At 40.4% G+C, this 24,560-nt stretch overlaps 2 protein-coding genes across 2 annotated transcripts; one reads left to right on the top strand and one right to left on the bottom strand.

Annotated features, from left to right (window-relative positions):
* Positions 1–4,643: 4,643 nt before the first annotated feature.
* LOC149643668 (uncharacterized) lies at positions 4,644–6,636 on the top strand. Its single transcript, XM_089850468.1, has 4 exons — positions 4,644–4,816; positions 4,995–5,209; positions 5,277–5,560; positions 5,628–6,636. Exons 1-4 carry the CDS (start codon positions 4,728–4,730, stop codon positions 6,135–6,137), a joined length of 1,098 nt encoding a protein of 365 aa, XP_089706594.1. The 5' UTR covers positions 4,644–4,727; the 3' UTR covers positions 6,138–6,636.
* Positions 6,637–8,665: 2,029 nt separating this feature from the next.
* Positions 8,666–10,200, bottom strand: LOC149643667 (uncharacterized). The gene is made up of 4 exons (XM_089850469.1): positions 9,625–10,200; positions 9,262–9,552; positions 9,110–9,196; positions 8,666–8,968 (listed from the first exon to the last, which is right to left on the bottom strand). The coding sequence occupies exons 1-4, from the start codon at positions 9,916–9,918 to the stop codon at positions 8,666–8,668; spliced, it is 975 nt and encodes a 324-aa protein (XP_089706595.1). The 5' UTR covers positions 9,919–10,200.
* Positions 10,201–24,560: the final 14,360 nt, after the last annotated feature.

Below are 24,560 nucleotides of genomic sequence, written 5' to 3'. Positions count from 1 at the left end.
GGTGGGTGGTGATAGATTTTCCATTGTTCTCGAGTAATTAATAACAGCAAAACTAGTTAATTAATCGCGCTTGCTTATAAACAAGAACAAAACTCTGACCTAAAACACTCAGACTCTCTCAACTTAATCATGAATAATGAAAAAAAAACATTGTTTAGCTTTTAAATACCCGGTAAACAGTCAATAAATAATGTTGTGTTACAAACTATTAAACCTTAGGTCGACTTTTCATATCAAATTAGTTGCGTTGTTTCCTCGTAATGGAGTTAGTTGAAAATTATTACGGGTCGCGTTTATTTATTGCTAATAGACATATTCGTTTATTACAAACAGCGAAACTAAGACACAGGGGCGAGGCCACCATAGGGGTATTTATCCTCCAGAGTTGGTGGTGCGAGTTGGTTAGCCTCCCTCCGCGTGTAGTGAACTCGGGTGAACTCCGACAGTCTGTCGTTGCTTCTTGGCGAGAGGGAGACGGGATACCCCAATGGAGGCCTCGCCCCCGTGTCATGGTTTCTCTGTGATATACGAATTTGTTTATAGTTTTTACCACTCCGAGTGACGTATGTCACGGAGGGGTTCTAATTTCGACGTGTCTGTCTGTTGTTATTGACTTACACCCCAGGAGACCGCGTTCGCAGTTTTCAAATCGGAGCAAACGTTTTCCCAAATTCCGGACCGCATTTACAGTTCCCGGAAATTTGGAAAATTGTATTCCACTTACCATAGCTATTATCCATTACCTGTCTAACACCACCATCCTCTGGCCATTTGTCCATCTCATATGGACACCAGTCTTTACCCACTGGCTTCTATAGTCCACCATCATTTTGGCTCTTTTTCCATGCCACATGGACACCAGTCTGTACACACTGGCTTCTACACACCACTATTTTCTGGTCTTTGTCCATCCCACTAGGACACCAGTCTGTACACACTGGCTTCTACACACAACCATCTTCTGGTCTTTGTCCATCCCACATGGAACACCAGTCTGTAAACACTGGCTTCTAATCCCACCAATTTCTAGTCTTTGTCCATCCCACATGGACACCAGTCTGTACACACTGGTTTCTACACACCACCATCTTCTGGTCATTGTTTTTGTTCATCCCACATGGATACCAGTCTGCACACCTGGCTTCTACTCCATCATCATCCTTAAGATTAAGACATACGCGGCGATCGGCAAGGGTTACGAGAAACGTCTGGCCTCCCAATGGTGGCGCTTCCACCAAAGGTTCACGCAATTGTGCTGTTCTTATCCATAGCTGCGATTCGAAACCCTTATATACTACCTTTTTTAGAAAGGCGAAGCAACCGGCGTATGCTTCATTTCAAACGCCAATATTAGTCAAGTCTCTCAAAAATGTTTAATTGTTCTTTTTTAAAATGATATAACGTTCTATAAGGCGAATAACTAACGAAGAAAATATTAAATATTAATTATATTTATTTTAATATTTAAGATAATCTTGTTTCTCAATTCAAAATTAATACGGAAACCCCAGTAACACGAGTGTTCCGCGTTCGAGTCGGTTCGAAGTAGATTCGTCGGTTTATGGTCTAGTCGGTAGTTACGACTAAAATCCGACTCTTATCCAACTTCAGTTGCCAACTCCGCTTTGCAGTCGGCCGTGAGAACAATAAAATAGAGTTGGCTGATAGTTGTATTTTAAGTCGGTTAATGTAAAGAAGGATTAGGTCGGCTGCTCGACTCCTTACCAACTAACACGCGTTTCTATCAAATAAAAGATAACAAGATGGGTCTAGAGGTCGACATATCCGACGGCCTACCGATCACACTGAAAATTTCAGTTTTAGTTGTAATGAAGCTTCTTCCGCGTTTCAGTCATTCGAGGTAGTTTATTCGCTTTATGGCCTAGTCAGCACTTACGACTAAAGTCCGCCTCTTATCCAACTTCAGATAGCGGTTTTGCTTTGAAGTCGGCCGTGAGAACAAACAAATAGAGTTGGCTGATAGTTACATTTTATGTCGGTTGGTGTAAGAAAGGATTAGGTCGGCTGCTCAACTCCTTACCAACTGACATGGATTTTTATCAAAATAACAACAAGGGGCGAGAGGTCGGCATATCCGACTACCTACCGATCATACTAAGGAATAGTTATAATGAAGCTTCTTCCGCGTTTTAGTCGGTTCGAGGTAGATTCGTCGGTTTATGGTCTAGTTGGCACTTACAACTGAAGTTCGACTCTTATCCAACTTCAGTTACTAGCTCCGTTTTGAAGTCGGACGTAAGAACAAACAAATAGAGTTGGCTGATAGTTACATTTTAAGTCGGTTGGTGTAATGAAGGATTATGTTGGCTGCTCGACTCCTTACCAACTAAAATGCGTTTTTATCAAAGTGCACTAGTGTATCAACGGTTAAAGATTATCTTAAACATTAAAATAAATTTAAATAATATTATATATTTTCTTCGATAATTATTAACCTTATTGCGCGTTACATCTTTTAAAAAATAACTATTGAACATTCTTGAGAGACTAGACTAATATTGACGTTTGAAATGAAGCATACGCCCATTGTTGTCTTACTCCAACGGTACATAAGGTTTCGAATCTTACTAATGGATAAGAACAGCACAATTGCGCGAACCTTTGGTGGAAACTGCGCCATTGGGAGGCTAGAAGTTTCTTGTAACCCTAGCCGATTGCTAACCTTAACGATGATGAAGGAGTAGAAGCCAGTAAGTTCACACCGGAGTCCATGTGGGATGGACAAAAGACCAGATGAAAGTGGTGTTTGGAAGACAGTAACTACGACCCTTAAAGCCGACCATAAACAATCCATAAATCCGACCATAAACAATCCATAAAGCCGACCGTAAACAATCCATAAAGCCGACCGTAATCAATCCATAAAGCCGACCATAAACAAGCCATAAAGCCAACCATAAACAATCCATAAAGCCGACCATAATCAAGTCGTATAGCCGACCATAAAAGAGCCATAAAGCCGACTACAAACAAGCCATAAAGCCGGCCACAAACAAGCCTTAAAGCCAACCACAAACAAGCTATAAAGCCGACCACAAAGAAGCCATAAAGCCGACCACAAACAAGCCATAAATCCGATAAATAACAGTAGATAAAGCCGACCGAAATTAGATTAATAATCCGACCATAACCAGATAACAAAGCCGACTTCTTGTTTGATAAGGCAGGGGTAAATAACGAAAGGAGTTAGAGACGCTAGCTTCCGTAGTGTAGAATGCAGTGGGACTTTCAAACGTAGACACAGAAGAGAGAAAACGCCTCGGTTCCGCCGCCTATAATTCAAAATAAGTATGATATTTTGCAACCAATAGCGTGGCAGCAAAGATTCGAAAGGCATGCTGGGATATCGATTTTCGCCTGTCTGCTAGTATTCGTCTGCTAGTGTTCGTCTTCTTACGACTGAGTGACAATTAGGGTTAGAGTAAAGTTTATTCATTAAGGTGCACTTGAATTAGAAACATGCAACTTTAAAGTTGGTAAATTCCTTATTCGATAATGAAATGGAATTAAATGTCGTTATTGCATCCTTCAATACAGTTTTAGTTGTTTTAATTTCTTTAGTCACAGATACAGTCGATGATCCTGATCCCACAGTTCCCACTAAGCCTTGGCTCACTGGGCCGACTCTGTAACCGCGCACTTACGGTAAAACAAGTTTGATCACATTTTGAGGATTTCCCCGGCTTGAAATTGCAAATTGTTGACTTATCTTTCTTCTTTAAATCGCTGTTTAATTATATTGGGTTGATTTATGAGACGACTTCACAACATCGACACCCGCCATTTTACTTTACCCAGAATACCTTGCGGCGCGAGATTTTAAGGCAAAGCTTTTAAGGTTCTGCTCTTATTTACAATACAGTTCCAAAGATGGCACTGCGTTAGTTACAAATTCTATGACGTTTCAAGGTCCCACTGTATTCTACACTACGGAAGCTAGCGTCTCTAACTCCTTTCGTTATTTACCCCTGGATAAGGTAAGAGCTGGACACGCTTACTTTTTAGAGTCGGTTAAAGTGCTGGCAAAATTTCTATGACCGGAAGTCGGGCCGACGCTTAAACGGGTAGGACATTTCGACGGTCGAAATGAAAGTTTACCGACGCTTTTACGTCAGTGTTGGTTGGACCTCGAACCGACTACGTCGGTCCAACGTCGATTTTGCTACTGGGGAAGAGTTAAAAAGCAGTCTATGTTATTGTCTGTGTGTGTCCGTCCGTTATTACACTAGTGCCGCAGTGTGCTACGTTAGAAGTTCGTTTTGTTTTGATGTGTAAAGAAATCCTACAGAACCATAATATTCCCTTTATCCTTAATATAAAGTGAATATGATGAAATATTTTTTGTAATTATGATGCATTTAGTGCTTTTGTAGCTTTAAAGCTCTGTTTCATTTTGATATTCCAAAGATTTTTTTAATATTATTATTTGAAATGGCTGTTTATATAATACTTAAGCTATACTACATCTGTATATAGAATAATCATTGGTTTAGTAATTTCATGAAGCAAGCGTTGATCTAGACTCCGGCGGGTATATCTAGTATTACTTGCAATAAGCTTCGTGAAATATAGAGTAAATAATTGAGGCCTGAGGTGAAGTAAACCACGGACGGTGAATTATAGAGGACCAGTAAAGCAGGCGTTTTTTTACTCCCTAATACCAATCAGACGTTATCATCGTACAAGGTCATCTAAGAAAATTCAAAATGGCGCGCGTCTTTAAGTCGTTGAGGGTTGAAGTTAACGTGAAAAAACCTAAAAATGTTTCCCACATAGAACATCCGTACTCCAAAAGGTGTGTATTACAAATATATAGCACAACTTTATAATTCTAAATTAAATTTAGTAAATTTAAATCCTGTTTATAGACCAAACATAGTTATTTACAAAGATGTATGCTACGCCTTGGTCTCCTTCCTGAATCTCCCATGTTTTTATGGTACCTTTTTAATTCAAAATTGCAAACTTTACAGACCCGAAAGTAAATTAGAAGAATTAGAAGTTGATGAAAGCGTAGATTTCAAACTTAATGTACCTCAGCCTGCCAAAGAAATTAGTCCTCTACGAGCAAATAATTATGTTACAAGTGGGAAATTTCAAAAGCCCTACGTACTTATCGAAGAAACATTAGCCGTTTTAAAATATCCGCAGAAGAAAAAAATTAAAAGAATTGGAGCCCCTAAGCCTAGTAAGTTTGGGTTTCTGAGATAGATAAATTCAGAACGCAGCCTATATTTTGATTCAATAATTATTAGAAATTCAAGAGCAAGAGTTTCAAGATATGCTTATTAAAAGCGTAACGAGATTGTCGAGTTTAGAAAAGTCAGGAAAAAATTATTCAGAACTTTCTATTATAATTGAAGAGATTGGCAATATTGCCAGAGAGAAAAAAATGCCACTTTGGGAAAAAGTTTATGAAGCTCTGAGTGAAATAACACTCAGAGAATCAAAAGGAGTTTGGACTAAGGCTCAGCGTCTACAGTCTAATGAGCAGCTACTTAAGGAAACCATCTCTTATTTATCTTTGTTAGCTCCTCCAGTAATATGTTTAATAAATTAGCCTATTATTATTTTAAAGATATTCATTGTTTTATTGTTTATTCTAGATTTTTATGTGCTTAAATTGTAATCTTCAAAAATATTGCGCTGCGGAGCTACTTCGTTTACTTTTAAATAAGTTAGAAGTACATGTTGAAAGAGGAGAAGCTGAAAGTGAGAGAGTGTTGGACACTGATATAAACAAATATGTTCCTATCAAAACTGATACCAAAGAAATTATTAGAAAACTTCAAATTTTATATTTTGTTGCTGGCTCTACTGTCAATTCAGTTTGTAAAAATAGGGTAGTTTTAGCTTATAATATTAGAGAAACCTTAGCTATAAAGGGATCCGGAGACGAAATACGGACATACGTAACCCAAGAGTTACCAAACTTGGAAATAACAGATTGGGTTTCTAGGAATAATCGAGGCGGTCTACTTTATGTTAAAAAAGGGACATTCCTTCTTTTCAAAATGATTGATAGCATGGTAGACACCTACTATAATGGCACCACTCTAATTGAGTATAACCCAAGGAGGAGAGAGAATGCGAGAGATAAGGTAAAAATGATCTAGTGAAAGAGAGCTGGCATAATTTGCTACAGCTTTCTAAAGTGCCAAATAAAAAGGAAGGTACCATTTTAAAAATTTTAGTCGAAAGCTATCTCAAATTAAGGGGAAATGGGTTACAGCTCTATTTACGTGCTAAATATTTTGGGAAAAAAATGAGAATCAAAGATCGCAAGCAAGCTTGCGAAAAGGGTTGCAACAAATCAAAGGGAAAAATAATGCAGCTGCTAAAGCCAAAAATGAAAATTTTAGCATAGTTATGAAAGACTTAACCCTGCCTCTTAAAGTGAAGGGAATAGTCCACGATGGTCGTGATATATACTTAGTTTAAAAAAAATCTCCTTAATGTCTGTGATAGTAGGTTTAGAAAAATAATCTCAACAAAAAAGTATTCAATACTGGTTTTTATTCCTAAAGTTATTGTGATATTTTTTTAATCGAAGTGATTATTAAAGATATTTGTCCTAAGATTTTTTCATTAAAATTTATTCATTAACTATAGTATTTCCAGTTTGCGGGGCTATTATAATTCCCTCCAGATCTTTGAAACGATCAACATTTTGAGCAAAATGTAGAACATCGGGGTTGTTGTTACCGCCACACGAACCGCGCTGTTTACCAAATTCCTGCTCCAAACAATCTTGATTTAGACGATTAGTGAGTACAAACTTCGCCTTTTTTCCAAGTAAAAACCGGACTATTGCAGGAACTGATTTGGCTGTAATAGGATAGATTAAAATAAACAACGATAAATGCTCCAGATTAAATGTTCTACCTGTCATTTGAAATCCCTCAACTGTCTCACGACTTAGTGTAGTTTTTTTCCTTTCGGCTGCTGTAACTGATTTTGGCAAGTTGTCTACTTCAGTTTGCCATTCCTGGAAATACTTCAAGAAAGGTCCTTCAAGCCACTAAAAAACATAATTAATATTCATAGTAATGAGCGAAATTTATTATTACTTTATTAGTACCTCTAATCTCTCGTCATTTGCTCTACTAAAGGGGAGCAAGTTGGGATTTCGCTTGAATATTCCTTCTTTTAAATTTCTTGTGTTCATGCAATCGAAAAATTTGTTCAATATTCTAATTAGTTTCGTTGTTTCGCGGCATGACTCTCCAAATTCTAATTCTAAAGCATTCGCCACTGCTTCACTAAAAACTTGAGCAGCAAGGCCTACTCTCATCCTAGAGTGAGAGTCTAAATAAATGTGGTCTCTGGTGAGTTTTGGGACCAATTTTACAGTGCGCTGATAGTCCAAGTCGTACAAATTTACTATGTGAGTCCACTTTATTTGTTGTCCGTTTTTGATGAGGTTTTTAGTTTTAGTGTGGAAGTTGCTGTTGCTGACCCCATTTCTTGCCGTCTTCAAAATGTGGGGAGGATCACATATGAAATAAATGTCTCTTTCTTCATCGCAAGCGTACAGAATTTTCCAAGAAAACCCATCTTGAACAAAATTGCGAAACATTTTCCTATTGGTGCTGGCACCATTAGCAATAACACTTAAAACTTTAATCCCATAAAATTCTAGTTTTGATATGGCTTCAGAAATTATTCTATGAAGACTGTCTGTGTTCATGTCTTTACAAGGGAAATATGCTAGTGGGAACTTGAAATTACCGGTTATACTACGTATCATTATTTGTAGCACGTGTGTTGCTACTTCCGGTAAATCGTTGTTTGTATTCCTTATTTTCAAGATTTCGTTTCCTGTATCATCCAAATTACTAAACCCAACCAGCTCACCCGTACTTGCTCGATAAATAATATCCTCTTTAATCTTCATTTCGTCTAAAATGACGGAAACATATCGTTGATGCTCTTCTTGGCAAGCTTTGTTAAGCATTTCAGTTGCTTGAATTAAACTTTCTTCCGTAAATCCAGAGGAAAGTCCAACATGAGAGCTGTGATTGTACAAGGTTCTCTTAGAAGGCAACTCGAACATTCCACTTGCAGCCAAAGCATTGTATGCTGATGCTGATTTCTTATAAAGATGAATAGCAAACTTAATTATTTTGGGATGCCACCGCCGTTGCCTATTATTTTTTGTTTTCATGATTGCCAATTGTTGTTCAACAAAAATTCTCTTGATGGAATTTTTTGGCAAGAGTTGTTTTTCTCCTTCTAATTGTTGTACAATAAATCTTTCATCTTTGTCATGGAAAAACTGGCCACACTCCTTGGTATCTTTCTTGATTTTTTTCTTGATTTTCAAAAATTTCTTCCTTAGGTCTATTCCTCTTTGGGTTTGAGTTTTTAATTTCCTGATTAACTCTCTTCGTGGCAAATAAGAGATTCTTTTTTCACCTTGTTTTGATGATGTGCGCTTACTCTGCCGAATTATACTGTTGATCAAAAGTCTGCGATACCTAGTGCAGGAATTACACAAGTTTTTCGTTTCAATATTAAGTACATTCTGTTTTTTGGTCGACTTAGAACAGTTTCGCAAGATATTGAATGAAGAGCATCATCAAATACACTAATGTACCCAGGAGTTTTCTCCTTAGTTTCAAAGTGTTTTATAAGTTCCTTTTTACTTATCCCGGTGCAGAAGAGGAAAGGCATGTATTGTTTGAAGAACTTCAAATAGAGCTTCTACATTTGTGATATCTGATAATGACTTTACTAAGAGATGATTTTCAGGGATAACTTTTCCATTAATCCTTAGTGTGCCACGCACTTCATGATCGTTTAAACTGAATGATTTGGTAATTAGCCCTTTACAAACATTTTGAACTGTTAATACAATGCCATTATCCGTAGAAAGTAAAAGCCAGTTTTTAGGGATGCATTTTCCAAAGAGAGCTTGAAGGTTGCTTTGTTTACTAAACGCGGTCTGAAATGGTGTGGGGATTGAAATTATTTAATTGGGCATTCCAAAAATTTGAAAAGAAATTATAATTAAAAATTATAATTAAAAATTATAATTAAAAATTATAATTAAAAATTATAATTAAAAATTATAATTAATACAAACATTCGTATTGTCAACACGCTCGAGTGAAGATAATAAGCTCTCATTATTAACACCCAATATTTGAAAATGACGTTTAATACTATTATTCTAAATAGTAAAATTTTAAAATTAGTTATAATTATTTTTTTATAGTGAACATAACACACACGTACGTCTGAGCTATCTTGTATCATGGTTGAATTAAAGACACCTTCATGGTCTTCCTCCGCACAATTACGACTGTCACTGATGATTGAAGTGCTTGAACCTTGTGTTATCACCGCTGACACATAACTTTCATCGTCATTTAGCATTATGACTTCTTCACATTCCAAATCCTCGGTTGCTTTACCTCCATCTTCAATTACCGTTGAAATGTTAGACACGTTAGATGAATCTTTTGACACATTGCTAGGTGCGCAGTTTTGTTTGTTATTCATTTGAGATGATGACTGTGACTGACTCTATAATTAAATGAAAATCACGCATATGCATACGTCCAATAATTATTTATAAATGACAAGGATTTAACATACCCAAAGGTTTAAACTCTCTGGCGTTACTTCAAAAGGTATCGGGTTTGGGTTTTCGACAGTAGGGCCTCTGCCTCCAACAAAATGTTCCTCGCATATATAATGTGTTTTTTTCCATACTTTTTCAATGTTTAATTGGTCATCAAACCTTCCGCAAGCTAAAATCCACTGCTTACATTTTAACAGTTCGTTTCTTGGCCGAGGAAACGGTATAAAATTGGGACGCACGGTCCAAGGCTTAACTTGATTCGTGTTGTTTTGACACAATGAATACATACATCGCTTGTTTGGTGGCATTTTTTTAAGATTTATATTACGCTTTGTAATAACGAACGGTTCTGAAGAACAATTCCAAAAAAATTATTTGAAATTGAGCCTTAAAATTAATCATCTTCGCGGCGACGTGAGAACGAAACAGACATGGAGTCCATTTTGAAATTTTCCGATCACGTGGTATCAACGACCTTGTACGATGACAGTTTTCCCCCTTTTCTATGCCTACCCCTCCCTCGAGCTGATTTTTGCTCGAGGTAGAAAATTTTGCACTGTTTAAGGCTAGCGAATTCTGGTCCTCTATAATTCACCGTCCGTGAGTAAACTTTGGGTTTCGATTTTCGTGTCTGAAACGAAGAGACATCAACGGTTCAGAGTGAGCCGAAAGTTAAATACACTCTAAAATAATGGTTAAGATTTTATTATAGAAGAAAAGATCATGGTGGCAATTAGATTAGTAGGGCTAAGCTACAGAGTTTTATTCTCTTTAAGGTGCGCATTGACTATCAGTGCGTCTAGCTACAATTTAGCTTTGGTATTATTTAACGTTAACACTCATGTTGGCAAACTAAGAATATTGTTGAGGTGAGACGAGACGATAGTGTTTACACTGCTAACCAGTTGTGAATGTAGCTATCAGAATATAGGGTAAACAGCTGAAGCGTAGACTTCATTTCCTGTTCTTTTTGCCATTAACAGATTTCCATGTGTCCAAGATTTATCCTTATTGGATGTAAAATGTCGTCTGCTTTACTGTATATTCGCTATGCTTGGAATACTGCTTCAATATTTCGTAAATTTTTACTTCAAAAAAGAGAAATAATTCCATATCTAGGTAAATAACTTTGTAGTAGTAGACCTCTTGACTCGGAGAGGTAATATTTTGGTTTTCCCAACTTGTTCTACTTATGAGAGCAAATTTAATACCCATAACTTACTTGGCTCCCTTCATTCAGTCGTCTTAATATCGATTATAAGTTTTATTCTGGCTTTGAATAGCAAAGTTTTATTTGTTTCTACGTATAATTTGTTAGAGATTTTAATTTTTTTTGTGCTTTTTTTGAAGTTACAACTTCACTTTTTCAATGCAAAAGAGTCGGAATTGTCATAAATATGACGTCAAAGTGTTACGAGTAAACCTCGCGTGACTCGACACCTCATTTGCCAGTTTTAATTGATATGATCTTAAGTGCGTAAGTTAAAGAGTAAAATTTAAGTGCGAGATAAAATGGAGTGATTTTGTATTTTAGAGAATTTCCAATTTTGTCTAGCGAAGTATCTAATTTTCGTCGTTTAATCGAATAAGTTGAAGATTATTTCGGTTATGAGAACGGCTACGGTCGTTGACAACAGCATGAGAAGAAAGTAGAAAGGAACACTGACGCTACTCAAATCCAAGGCAACCGCGTCTTTCAACGGTCTCTTCCATGTAATCCGTTCAATTTTATAATGCAATTGTAAGTCGTGATATTTGAAAATTTGTATTTCGAAAATGGGTGCCACGCTGCGATACGACATTCAATTGTCAGGACTGTTAAACATTGCTTTGATAAAATTTAGACTGACCTCAGTTGGACGTTTTTTTCGATTTGCGGACTTTCTCTCATCCAAGAGGTGTTGAAAACGAGGTATAAGTAGTTGAGAGAAATACCGTCTCGCGAAAAATGAAGTCCTCCATTGTCCAGCATGAATTCGTTTGATTTCGAAGAGCTGATCATACCGGGCAGCTGAGTGTCCTGCACGATCATGGCTTTCTTTCCAGAAATAACGGGAAATAAGGCATGAATTGAATTTAAATCCGGTGGCGAGTCGTAAAACATTTCCTTTGGATTGAGAGCGTCGAACCATTCCTAAACAACTGGGTCGTGTTTTGACTATAGATACGCGACAGTGACGTCAGAAGAATAGAGAACTTGTCTCCAAGAAGGCTAGATATGTACCAAATTTTCCAGATACACAGCAGTGGCATATCTTATCATTACAGGTGGAATTTTCGATTTGATCAAGTCCGAGAGAGAATCAACGGGATTGTAGCTTTCAGTCGTGAATTCCGTCCGCATGAAACAACCCAAGAAAAAGAGAATGAAAGTGGCGCAGATCATCCACGAGGCGGCCAGCAGACGACAAGTAATTTGGGGCAAAACGAAGGGAATCGCTACGGAAGGAAACTACGACGTTAGCTCGAATGCCCGATTAAAGAGCCGGCCATCTTTCGTAATGAAGAGGACCACAATCCAAGTATGAAACTGGCTCTCGGAAGAGTGAATTCTTTTCACTTAATCTCTTACCTTCGGCGCACAAGAGCGACGCGTTGTCCCAAACATTTTCAAGGGAATCAAGAGCCAGTTTTTTGACAGTCTTCATGGTGGGCAACAGTTTGTACTTGTTGGTTATGATGGAGTGAACGACGAGCAAAAGCGACAGAAGGACCAAGGTTGACACCGTTAAAATCTTCACCTAATTGAACGCAGAATATAGTTCAATGACTCGAGCTTAACTTCTCAATAAGCGTCGTTTACATCGGTGTCCTTATTTAAGAAGGACCAGGAAGTGGACGTGACTGTCACTTGGGGTTGGGAAACGACAATTGTTTTGAGAATGCCACAGGGCGGAGACGGGGTGAAACGGTCCAGTCGAACTGAGTCTATCAGGTCATACATGATAATGTGCGCTTTCTAAATACAATTTAAGCGTTAAATGATAATACTTTGTACTTCGGAACTTGATTAAATTTTAAATTCACTTACGCGAAAGAAAGAAGTTTTATCGAAGAAGTTATTTATAAAGTCACGGTACTTAACTACATGCTCTTGGAAATTCACCCTGAAAGTCATAGTGGAAAAATAATTGTGTTCAATGAGAATTTATACTCCTTAAGAGGGTTGATATTCGTTTTTGAAATCTTCGAAATTAAATCAATATTTAGTGTGAAGGTGTGTGTGCGAAAAGTAATTGTTTTTTGACTCTGGTTCTAATACCATTGAAAGAAAGATTCGATTACTAATCTCCGCAAACAATTAATCGAGTCAAAGAGAACGATACAGTCCCGTCCGTAGTCTATGATCATCTGACGTCGTTGGCTTTAAATCAACCCATAAATACCCAAAATCTCTAACAATTGCCTGATGGAACGCGTCTATGACGTATTTACTGTTAGTGGTACAAATCTGCTTTGCTAAGTGAAATATGGCGGATTTATCTCGAGGGGATTTGAATATTATCAAGTAATGGGTGTTTAAATTTAATGTTCTAATTTCCTTCCCGGGATAATATAAATTTTGCATAAGGATAAATACCGAAGTGTTTTTATGCTGCGATCCCCGTATAAACAAATTAGTTACTTCTTTATTATTCGAAATCTCGCAAAGCAAGTCGTCGAGTATAACAAAATTCTTGACATTAGGGTCTAATATATTGACGTTGAATATCCCCTCGTGAAATTCAACTGTGGGTGTGTGATCCAATACGGAATTAAATAGCCTCGGTTGGTATTCGGTATAACACCATATTATCCTATCTGGGGGAGGTGAGATACATATTTCTCTGAGTTTTATAAGGTTAGCTACAAAAAATTATTTTCCCGATTGTGTAGCCCCGGCAATGAGACCGTTAAAGGGGTGTTGTAGGCTGAAATCCATTTCAAGGAATGACACATTTTCTCAATATGTAACTGATTTTATTTAAAAATTTGTGTTGGAACCGCTTTGTTGAAGAAACCACGATGAAATGTTAGCAGCTTTTGCAGTTGCGCAGCGGTCGGGGTCACGATGAAACGGACAACACTGTGGTAGCGTCTCGCATATTAATGACGAAATCTTCGGACATCCTAGGTCCTCGATGTTGACTACGTTCAGCTTTAAATAGCTCAAGAGAAAATCTCACTTCTCTAACCCTTTCGCATAAAATTCAGAAGATTTTTTCCGGATTGCTTCAATAATCTCCTGCTGGTTGTGGAATTCATGATCACCGTCACACCATTGTAAGCCGCTGATGTTCCTCTCTATCCATCTAAATTGTCTTTTATCCTCGTAAGAAAGCTCGTTAAATGGAATCGGTGGCTTGATTGTCCAGACATGGCTTTCACATGTTTCCGATACAAAAATGGCAATCTCTTTTAGAATCCACCTATTCATAACACGGAAGAAGTTTGCGTCGATAAATCCCGGCATAATTACGATGATTTCGAGTTGCTGTAAAGGACACATACATACACAGATTATTTCACCTTCATATTTTAAATGATTGTAAAGAAAAATATCTACTTACATTCTTGCGGTAATCTTCAAGTGATGATGGATCGAGAACTTGTGGTTCGCTAAATCTAAATCGGATCTTTTTATACCTCCCAATGTATTTGAAACGCTTTAAAATTAACTACAAGTGTCTGTAAATATGCGATGTAGGTTATAAGTGTTTGTAGATAGTTGACGAAGGTTATAAGTGTTTGTAAATAGGTGACTAAGTTTATAAGTCTTTGTAGATAAGTGACGTAGGTTATAAGTCTTTGTAAATAGGTGACGTAGGTTATAAGTGTTTGTAAATAGGTGACGTAAGAGCTGCAGGCGCCAAGTCCCTTCGTCCAATAAACGCTCGTTTTTGATAAGTGAAAGTGATAAGATTGATAAGTGAAACTGATAAGATAAGAGATAAGATAAGTACGATGACGTCACTGATAGGTGATAAGATAAGCACGATGACGTCGCAGGAGAACGATAAACACGGTAACGTTTTTGACAAGTGAAACTGATAAGATAAGAGATAAGATAAGATAAGTACTGATAAGATATGATAAGACTGCAGGCTGCAGAACTGCAGTGCGCCAGAACTGTCAAAATTCCTCTACTTTTGGGCTATATTTTGAGGGCGAGGAAGTCTAGAATATCACTTCAACTTGTTGCTCATTAGTTAACTCTGCAAGAGTATGGCTATCTAAGCCAGAAATCAAAGGCAGAGTAACTTGCTGCAATTTTACCTTGAATTGGCAACATAAAAGCGGGGATTAGGGCTACTGGCAAAACCCCGCGGGGGAAGTCTATGCTTCCTCCAAATAAAGCGCGTCATATATCGAACTAATTAAAGCAAACCGCGCGTCCAGTGGGTCCCTGAATATGTGACTTTCCACCGGAACCCCAGTTTCAACTTGGCGAAGACATGGCCATTTTTGGGCGGGTTTTTTTAAAGCACTTACAAATCGCGCCCACTAGCCTTCTTCAAGCTAAACCTGTGGTTTTGGAGTACAGTAACATTTTTTGGGGATTGACTGAACTCGCGCTTTAAGTCTTGAGAATAACGCTTCCACGTTATGCTCGATATTATTTCGATTCTTGGGTTGACGTCGAAACAGTGGGCTTAAAATAATAACGCGAGAAATTGTTATTTACAAGTATCTACGCTAATGGCCATTGGCAAAAATGGATATCCGACTGCGGTCCAGGGCTCGACATAAGGATATTTTTTTTAGTAGTCAGCCTGACTAGTGAGCCCCCTATCCCAATTTTTTTTTAGTAGTCACTGACTAGTGAGACGCATGGTTTACGAATATTTGGGACATTTTTTTACTAGTCAAGTTGACTAGTGAGCCCCCAGATTTCGATTTATTTTAGTAGTCAAGGCATTTTTTTTAGTAGTCAAATGCCTTGACTAGTGCGTTATGTCGAGCCCTGCTGCGGTCATCACGGAGGAAGATGTGGGCCCAATCCAGAAGGTGCTTCTAGGGGCGCTTGATGGGATACCTTCGGGGAGCCCTCTACCGCGCCTTAAGAATTTCAGCCTGATGGCCGGGTCCCTAACGTACTCCTGTGAAGATGCGTTTACTGGGCAATGGTTGAAGGAAAACATATCCTACTCGGTGGTGGGGGATGCCGTTCTCTAACTAAGGAGAGCTAGCGAACTCCCTAAGCCGTTTAAGGTGATGTTCCGAACCAGGGACCAGATTACAAAGGAATCGGCGGTGCTGTTCCGGCGCCTGAAGGTCCTCAACAGTGGCTTTGCCACTAAACTTTGGAGATGTATCCGGACGTACGTGGATCGTGCGTACGGTACTAGGTACTGTTCATTGATGGTTCCTCTTTGGATTCCATTAAGAACGCTTGTTCTGTGGGCTTTACAGGAGTGGATAAGGGTACTTTGACGCTCCTGCAGCCCACGAAAACCACGTCAACGGCTGCACCTGAGTCTTCGGCAGTGGACTGGACCAGCGAGCTGGGAGATCTTGCTGTAGAACTCAATGTTGTCGCTTTAGGTACAGAGGGAGTGGGAGGGGCTCATTCGGAAGATTTATCATCCTTGGATGAGTCCACCCTACTGGAAGAATCGGATGCAACCCTTCAGGGTACAGCCGATGAGTGTTCTTCTGATCCTGGCGATGGGAGGATCTTGGGACTGGGAGCTCACCTGTCATGGAGGGAGGTGCTACTGGCCCTCTCAGGACTGATGAGGTGTAGCCAGGTCCCTTCTGAACCCCTCTCTTAAGGAACATGGGGACGCTACGTGCCATTCAATCCAATCTGCAACATAGTAAGGCGGCTTCCGCAGTAGTCTGTAGAAGGTTTGCTATAGAGGGTCCTGATGTGGCCCTCATACAAGAACCGTGGATTTGCAATGGCAAAATCCTCGGTCTCGACACAGCGGGGGCGGCTCTTCTATGACGGTACTGCTGTTAGACCTACGGCGTGCATTCTGGTCCAGAAAAATCTCGGTTGTATCTCTCTACCGTTATACACGTCTCAGGATACGGCGGCCGTGAAGTTGGTACTGGGCTCCAGGCGGGCCGAGATGACGTTCACAGCTGCCCACGATGCGGACTCTCTCCCGTCATTGGAGGTGATCTGTTTGGTCGATCAATGTGAGAAGAGAGGGGATGAAGTTTTCATTGGCTGTTACGCCAATGCTCATCACATCACGTGGGGCAGTTCTGACTGTAACAGGAGAGGTGATCATCTTTTGGAATGTCTAGATGGTTTTATACTCCTTATTCTTAATAAAAACAAGGAACCTACTTTTGTTACTTCTAACAGAAGGGAGGTCATTGACCTTACGTTAGCCACGGAAAACCTTGCGTCTTCTGTGCCTAATTGGCATGTATCTAATGAGCCGTCTCTGTCCGATCATACGCGTATTTGCTTTACTGTCGCGACTACTTCTGTCCCGGTGGGGACGGAGATACGAAATCCAAAGCGGACCAATTGGGCCGGCTATAGGTAAGACTTACTCCTACGCTACGGGGAGGGTCATACCCCTAAGCTAACATCAGCTAAGGATCTTGATAGAGCGGCTGCTGTATTGTAGTGCTCTATCATTGAGTCGTTTCACCGAAATTGTCCACTTAAGACCGTAAGCCGCTCGAAGCTTTCCCTTGGTGGAACGCGGATCTCAGCCGGCTTCGGGAAGGCACGCGCAAGCTATTTTACAAGGCCAAGCGTATAGGTGACTGAACTGGCTATAGGCAGTCCCTTAATACCTACAACAGGGCCAATAGAGCTGCTAAGAAGGGCTCCTGGAGGACCTTCTGAGAGCAGGTCTCCAATGTCCCTGCTACGGCTAGGGTCATGAAGATTCTAGCGCACGACAGCACACATCGACTTAATACTATTAAGCTAAGGGAGGGTGTGTACACTAAGTCAGGGGCTGAGACTCTAAAGCATATGCTGGAGGTCCACTTCCCTGACTCCACTGTAATCAATCCAACAAGACCTGACAATCTCTAACCTGTTCTGCACAGGGCGAAGAGAGAGGAATGGCTTGTAGCCAGGCAGCTTGTTACAACTCCTAAGCTTCGGTGGGCTGTAAACTGCTTTGAGCCCTACAAGACTCCGGGACCCGATGGGGTCTTCCCTCTACTTTCAGGTGGGCTTAGATTACATCGTCTCTCCGTTATGCAAGATCTATAGACTTTGCATTGCTCTCGGTCACATACCTCGTAACTGGAAGCGCTCTAGGTTCATCTTTATTACCAAGCCCGGGAAGGTCTCCTATCTCGAGGCAAAGGCATTCAGACCCACATGCCTGACCTCCTTCTTCCTCAAAATTTTGGAGAAGCTGGTGGACAGGTACATTAGAGACAAGGTACTCTCGATAACTACTCTCTCTTCTTCACAATTTGCCTATCAAAAAGTCAAATCCACTGAGACAGCCCTTCACGGCCTTTCGAATTTCCTGGCTAGGGCATTCCAGTTTCAGGAAATTTCACTGGCCATCTTCCTCGATAATGAGGGAGGCTTTGATATGATCTCCAGCACGGTTATTCCTGAAGCTGTCAAGAGATTTGGTATCAGCGACACTCTTGGCCGTTGGATCAAGTCCATGCTTACCGACCGCAAGGTGACGGCGTCCCTTCTTGGGGACTCTCTGGTGCTGACCACCAGCGTGGGCTGCCCTCAGGGTGGAGTTATCTCCCCCGTTGTGGAGCCTGGTGGTGGATGAGCTCTTTGGGTTGTCCAGGGTGTAGGGGGCTGCCGGTTCTTTGGGTATGGGGACGATGTGGCGGTAATAATTACCGTGAAATTTCCAGCTACTATGGCCACGCTTATGAGCTCTGCTCTCTCTAACGTTGAGCAATGGTGCCGAGTGGTTAAGCTCACTGAAAAAACTGCTCTTGTTTCTTTTACCCAGGAAGAACACTAAAGACCTGTTCAATGATATCTTGGTCAGGTTCTGACAAAGTCCTCCTTGCCCTTGGTGAAATACCTGGGGGTGAATTTCGATTGCAGACTTACATGGAAGCCGCACCTTGATCGGAGCATCAAGAAGGCCAAAATGAGTTTCTGGAGAACCAGGAGCTCTGTAGGCAAGACTTGGCGCCTCAACCCTAAGGCCGTACATTGGCTCTATACTGGGATCATTAGACCCATAATATCCAACGGGGCACTCGTCTGGTGGACGAGGGTCCGGCTCAAAACGGTGCAGTCTGACCTGTGCAAGCTTTAAAGGCTGGCCTGGATTGGTATCACGAGGGGGGCTTGAGATCGACCCCGACCGCTTCCCTGGAGAAACTCCTTGACACGGTTCCTCTTCATCTCTTCGCTGAGGAGGAGGCTGTCATGGGGGCCTACAAGCTCTACAATAATGGCTGCTGGGTACCCAGATTTTGGGATCACAGCCATACTAAACTCTTCCGGGAGGATGCCGCACATGAGCCATCGCTGACGATGTGCTCTGACAAAACCATTACCAGTTTTGTTTTACAAAGCCATTCAGCATCCACTTTCCCAGTCGGGCCGAGTGGACTAACCCGATACCTCTTGGTACCGGGAGTTAAACTATTTGGTTCACCGATGGTTCTAAGACTGATTCCAGCGCTGGTGCCGGCTACTACTGCCAAACCACAAGGGTCGGTTTCTCAGTTAGTCTGGGCACCTAAGCAAGTGTGTTACGCTAGACGAAGCCTGCATGACTGGTTGACTGTCATTCAAAATCAGCTCTGGCATAATATGGAGGGCCAGAGACAGACGAAACTGTTCGTCAATGGCCCTTGCAGGTCTCGGGCTAGGGACCTTATTGCGCGCAGCAGATAGGATATTTGGCTGGCCACCGGTCTTTTGACCGGACACTTTCGGCAAAATAGACACTCCATGTGATGGGCCTTGCTGACGACCCTCTCTGCCGGTTGTACCAGGAGAACGAAGAAACTCCCTCTCACGTACTGTGCGAGTGCGATTACTTCGTTTCAGTCAGACTAGATCACTTTGATTTACATATTGTGGAACCCTCGCGGGTCTCTTCCATGACGGTGGAATGAATTCTTCGTTACGCCGCGGCCACGGGTCTCTTCACAGGGCGCCAACTGGTCCTATAATTCCTATAAAATCCTATATTTTGGAAAGTGTCCTATTTTATCCTATATTTTCACAAATTGTCCTATAAAGTCCTATATTTTCGGTATTTTATAGTAATTATGCGTAATCCCTGGAAAAAACTGTTTTGTATAGTTTGAAATTCCAACAATACAGAAAATTTAACTAAACATCACATACAGACAGATACGCCCAGCTTAATATCTCAATATAGGTGGTTAATTTACGTCCTACAGAGTACGTCCAAGGAGTAGTATATGAGTAGTTATTGGTGTAATATGGTAGTGCACTTCAAGGAAACATTATTTTCTGCTCCAGTAAAAATACTCAAAAGGTCAATATAGCAATGAAAAACGTTTTGGCTCGTCTGCTTCTCCGAATAAACGCGGCAAACCGATGCCGTAAGCGCGTTCTCACCTAAACGTTTCGGTGTAGAGGTAAGAGAAGATAAACTTAATTATATTTAATTTGACTGAAAACAAATTATATTTTCATTTTGAAAGATCGCTAACGCAATCAAATCCACCAGGGAAGGCAGCTTTAGCACTAGGTCTAACGCAATTCCGCCTCATTCAAATGTGTCCAAGGCTTAGAAGTAGAAATGCTGAAAAACAAAACTAAATTTAATTCTTCATGGCTGGAAAAAACCGATAATAATGGAATAATTATCAGTGAATGGTGTTGTCAAAGCAAGGCGTCTACGTATTGTGCTTATTGCAAACTATGTAATACTGATTTCTCCGTATCAAACCAAGGGATACAACAAGTTTTACAGCATTCCTCTGGGAAAAAACATTTGGAAAGGCTCAAAGATCTGGAAAAACAAACCGAATTCAAGCTTTTGAAAGACAACAGTAGCACGTAAGGTACCAAAACGTTGTATTCATTTAACCTGATTAACCGTAAAGATGAACTTGTGAAAGCTGAGATTTATGGGCTTTAAAAGTGGTTGCTCAAAATTGGTCTTTTGCTTCTTGCGATGGAATTGATAATACTTTTCGTGCCATGTTCCCAGGATCAGTTGCCAAAGATTTTCATATAAGTCACACTAAAATGTCCTATTTGATCTCTGAAGCACTGGGGCCTCATTTCCACCAGAAAATGTTGCAGGATTTAATGAATTCATCAAGTCCATTCTGTATTATACAATACGACGAAACCACCAACAAACAATTTTGGTCTGGAACAACAAATGAAGTTGTAGTTCATCATTTACAGACCTTTTTTATGGGTCACGCTAAGGGTGCAGATTTATCCAAAAATATTTTGAACAGTTTTGACACCAACAACTTGCCTCTTACTAAACTTTTATCATTGGGAAGCGACGGGCCTAATGTCAATAAGACGGTTTGGAGATTAGTTAATAAAGAAGTTATGGAATCTCGTCAGAATAGTTGCAGTCTCCTGGATATTGGTAGTTGTAATCTCCATACGATGCATAACGCTCTCAAAAAAGGCTTGGATAGTTATGAGTAGTAAGGACTATACAAATACGCATGGATCCAAGATGGCCGCCACCCCAAAATGGCCGCCATGACATCATCCACCCCAGATGTGTTGACACCCTATATACCTTATCCAACCTTCCAGCAGGCAATTAAGGGGTAATGACCCATTTTTAATACCCCCAGACAGTTCAATGCCTTGAATTCCCTTTTTACTAATAATAAGCAAGTCTATATAATTAAAAATCTAGGAGCGGGCGCCCACGCGTGTTTAATTAGCTCCGTAGATGTGGCAAGGTCGTCTTGCAAACCCTTATCAAGTTCGTCAGCTTGATGAAAATAAATGGAGTGTTTCTTAAGATTGTCAATGGCTCAATGGGTAAAGGCAGGGTTTACTGTTACGGTGACCAAAAGGTGATGAGTTCGAATCCTGACCAGTCCACCGAGCCATTGGCAATCTTTTTCATGTATAAAATAACGTTAGTCTAAGAAGTCAGTGTTAGTTGACAAACAAGCGTTAGTCATGAATGACTTTTTTTTAACTTTAGCGTCTAATACCTGTCTAGATATATATCCGAACAATACCCAGTCAAGTTTTAAAAATTATTTGCATCAACCGTTAAATTTGAGTAGTGATTATCAAGTTGGGTTGGCGGAAATCATATTTCCAAATCACTGGGTGAATATAAGCGAAGATTTTAACAAGTTTGAAATTCAGGTCGTAAGTGACTCGAATCGTGACAACTATACAACTGTTAGAGAACCTGTTGAATATCAAAAAGTAGAGATACCAGTCAATCGTTATGTTAAGAACAAAGAGTACGAACTGCCCCAAAATTTTGTCGAGCTTTTAAATGATGATGTAAACAGTCATCCGTATTTAAAAGGCAAATTATCTTTTAAATTAGTTAATAAATATAAAGACGGTGCGCGAGGAAATCAACTAGATACTAATTTACCAGTTTACCTGCAAGTTTTAGGAGCTGAAAATATACGGTTCAAAATACCAGGTGATTCACCCCTAGCCACCTTATTCGAGTTTAAGCAGAATAATTTCGAAGACGTCCCCTATATATCCAAACTACCTGTATCAAAGCATGCTAAAAATATAACTTTTAATTACACTACCAATTATGTTGAAATCGAAATTGAGAATGTTGGAGACAGTTTTGAAAAAAAAATTTGATTACAAGTACGTTCCTAAGGCCGCCATTAAACGTAAAACTAGCCACGAAGTTCCGCCAATAAGAAAAAAACCTCAACCAGAATATAAACCTCTACCGCCATCTATACCTATTTTACCGCGAACTACCCCCTTTCTGCCGATACCCATTGATCCAACGACGCCTGTAGTACCGGTGCAACCACAGCCATCCAAAATAACCCCTCCCCCACCACCACCCAAAATAACTGTTCCAAAACAAACCCCTCCCAAGCCTGACCCACCGAAGCCTTACTATCCAACATATCCAGGGCCTGACCCATCTAAACCGTTACCTCCAGGTTCGAGTAAATCGTTACCTCCAGGTTCGAGTAAACCGTTACCTCCAGGTTCGAGTAAACCGTTACCTCCAGGTTCGAGTAAACCGTTACCTCCAAGTTCGACAAAACCGATACCTCCAACTTCGACTAAACCAATCCCAACTACAACAGCAAAGCCTACCTCCACTACAACAACAACAACTAAACCCATTTCCACTACAACAACAACAGCTAAGCCCATCCCCACTACAACAACAACAGCTAAGCCCATCCCCACTACAACAGCTAAACCCACTACAACAACAACAACAACAACAACAACAACAGCTAAACCCACTACAACAACAACAACAACAGCTAAACCCACTACAACAACAACAACAACAGCTAAACCCACTACAACAACAACAACAACAACAGCTGAGCCCACTACAACAACAACAACAACAACAACAACAGCTATGCCCACCTCTACTACAACAACATCAGCTAAGCCCACCTCCACTACAACAGCTAAGCCCACTACAACAACAACAACAGCAGCTAAGCCCACCTCCACTACAACAACAACAACAGCTAAGCCCACCTCTACTACAACAACATCAGCTAAGCCCACCTCTACTACAACAACATCAGCTAAGCCCACCTCCACCACAACAGCTAACCCCACTACAACAACAACAACAACAGCAGATAAGCCCACCTCCACTACAACAACAACAACAGCTAAGCCCACCTCTACTACAACAACATCAGCTAAGCCCACCTCCACTACAACAGCTAAGCCCACTACAACAACAACAACAACAGCAGCAGATAAGCCCACCTCCACTACAACAGCTAAGCCCACTACAACAACAACAACAACAGCAGATAAGCCCACCTCCACTACAACAACAACAACAGCTAAGCCCACCTCTACTACAACAACAGCAACTAAGCCAAATACTCCAGAAACCCCAAAGCTTCCAACCCCCGTTAACGAACCCACGAAGATTCCTGCTTCCGAGTCTCCGAAAATTCCAGCACCAGAGGCTCCGAAACCCTCTACCTTTGAACCACTTACACCCACCCCCTCGCCAACGGATGTTGAGGAAATAGATTTGTTTTCAGAGGCAATCGATCCGCCATCAAAAAAGCCCGAGCCAATTGATGAAAAACCCTTGTTTCCGCAACCGGTTGATCCCCCAGCAAAAAAGCCCGAGCCAATAAAACCTGAAGAGCCTGAACCAATTAACCCTGAAGATTATGATAACTATAAAATATGGTTCTTACCGCAAACTTTTAGAGCCAGTAAAACGCATGAGAAAAACGCCGAAGGGCTTTATCGAGCCGTAGCCCGTACTTTAGAAAGCTTAGTATTTAAAAACATTGCCGTAACATACCACACAATAGATAATTGGGGTGATGCTATCATGTTTAATTTCAAAACACCGGAATGGGTGGAAATTAAATTTTCTCCCCAACTAGCTAAATTGCTCGATCTTGACCCCAATAAATACTACACATGACTCAATCAATCTGGTCCCTTGAGCATGACGTTACAAGAATTTACCATAAATGAGTACAACGCGTACCTAGAATATCGAGTCAATAGAACCATAAAGCGCTATACCGCTTGGGAAGAACCCTGGCCTTATTTCTTTTTTAAGGTGTCAGGTGAGTTTAGATCGACAGATGATTATAAGATCTATGAACAAATCGCTGAAGACCTCAAAATAACTGCGCGCAATTTTGACCCTTTAAGATTGCATCAGGCCGAATTTAGCGTTATTAAACAAGGAGCGGAACGTTATTTTAGAGTCTATTGTCCGGCAAAAATTGAAATGCTATTTCCAAAGGATTTGCGGGATATATTAAATTTAGAAGCTGAATACGTTGGTGGGACGTTTCTATCCACTAAACCTTTAGAGCGTAATTTTACGCACTTCAAAACAACTAATGACAC

Source organism: Phalangium opilio, unplaced genomic scaffold (assembly GCF_054372755.1).
Source record: "Phalangium opilio isolate 3A_F unplaced genomic scaffold, DU_Popi_V2 ptg000091l_1, whole genome shotgun sequence".
NCBI lineage: Eukaryota > Metazoa > Arthropoda > Arachnida > Opiliones > Phalangiidae > Phalangium > Phalangium opilio.
Note: the sequence above shows the minus strand (reverse complement) of the source record. Positions and strands in the feature narration are given on the sequence as shown.

Bases quoted from the DNA above. Each gene is read 5' to 3' on its own strand.
- LOC149643668 (XM_089850468.1), top strand. From the start codon at position 4,728: ATGGCGCGCGTCTTTAAGTCGTTGAGGGTTGAAGTTAACGTGAAAAAA. The intron at 5,210-5,276 runs GTAAGTTTGGGT...AATAATTATTAG, and splicing joins AATTGGAGCCCCTAAGCCTA to AAATTCAAGAGCAAGAGTTT. The intron at 5,561-5,627 runs GTAATATGTTTA...TGTTTATTCTAG, and splicing joins TATCTTTGTTAGCTCCTCCA to ATTTTTATGTGCTTAAATTG.
- LOC149643667 (XM_089850469.1), bottom strand. From the start codon at position 9,918: ATGCCACCAAACAAGCGATGTATGTATTCATTGTGTCAAAACAACACG. The intron at 9,553-9,624 runs GTATGTTAAATC...ATTTAATTATAG, and splicing joins CAGAGAGTTTAAACCTTTGG to AGTCAGTCACAGTCATCATC. The intron at 9,197-9,261 runs GTACGTGTGTGT...TTTACTATTTAG, and splicing joins TGATACAAGATAGCTCAGAC to AATAATAGTATTAAACGTCA.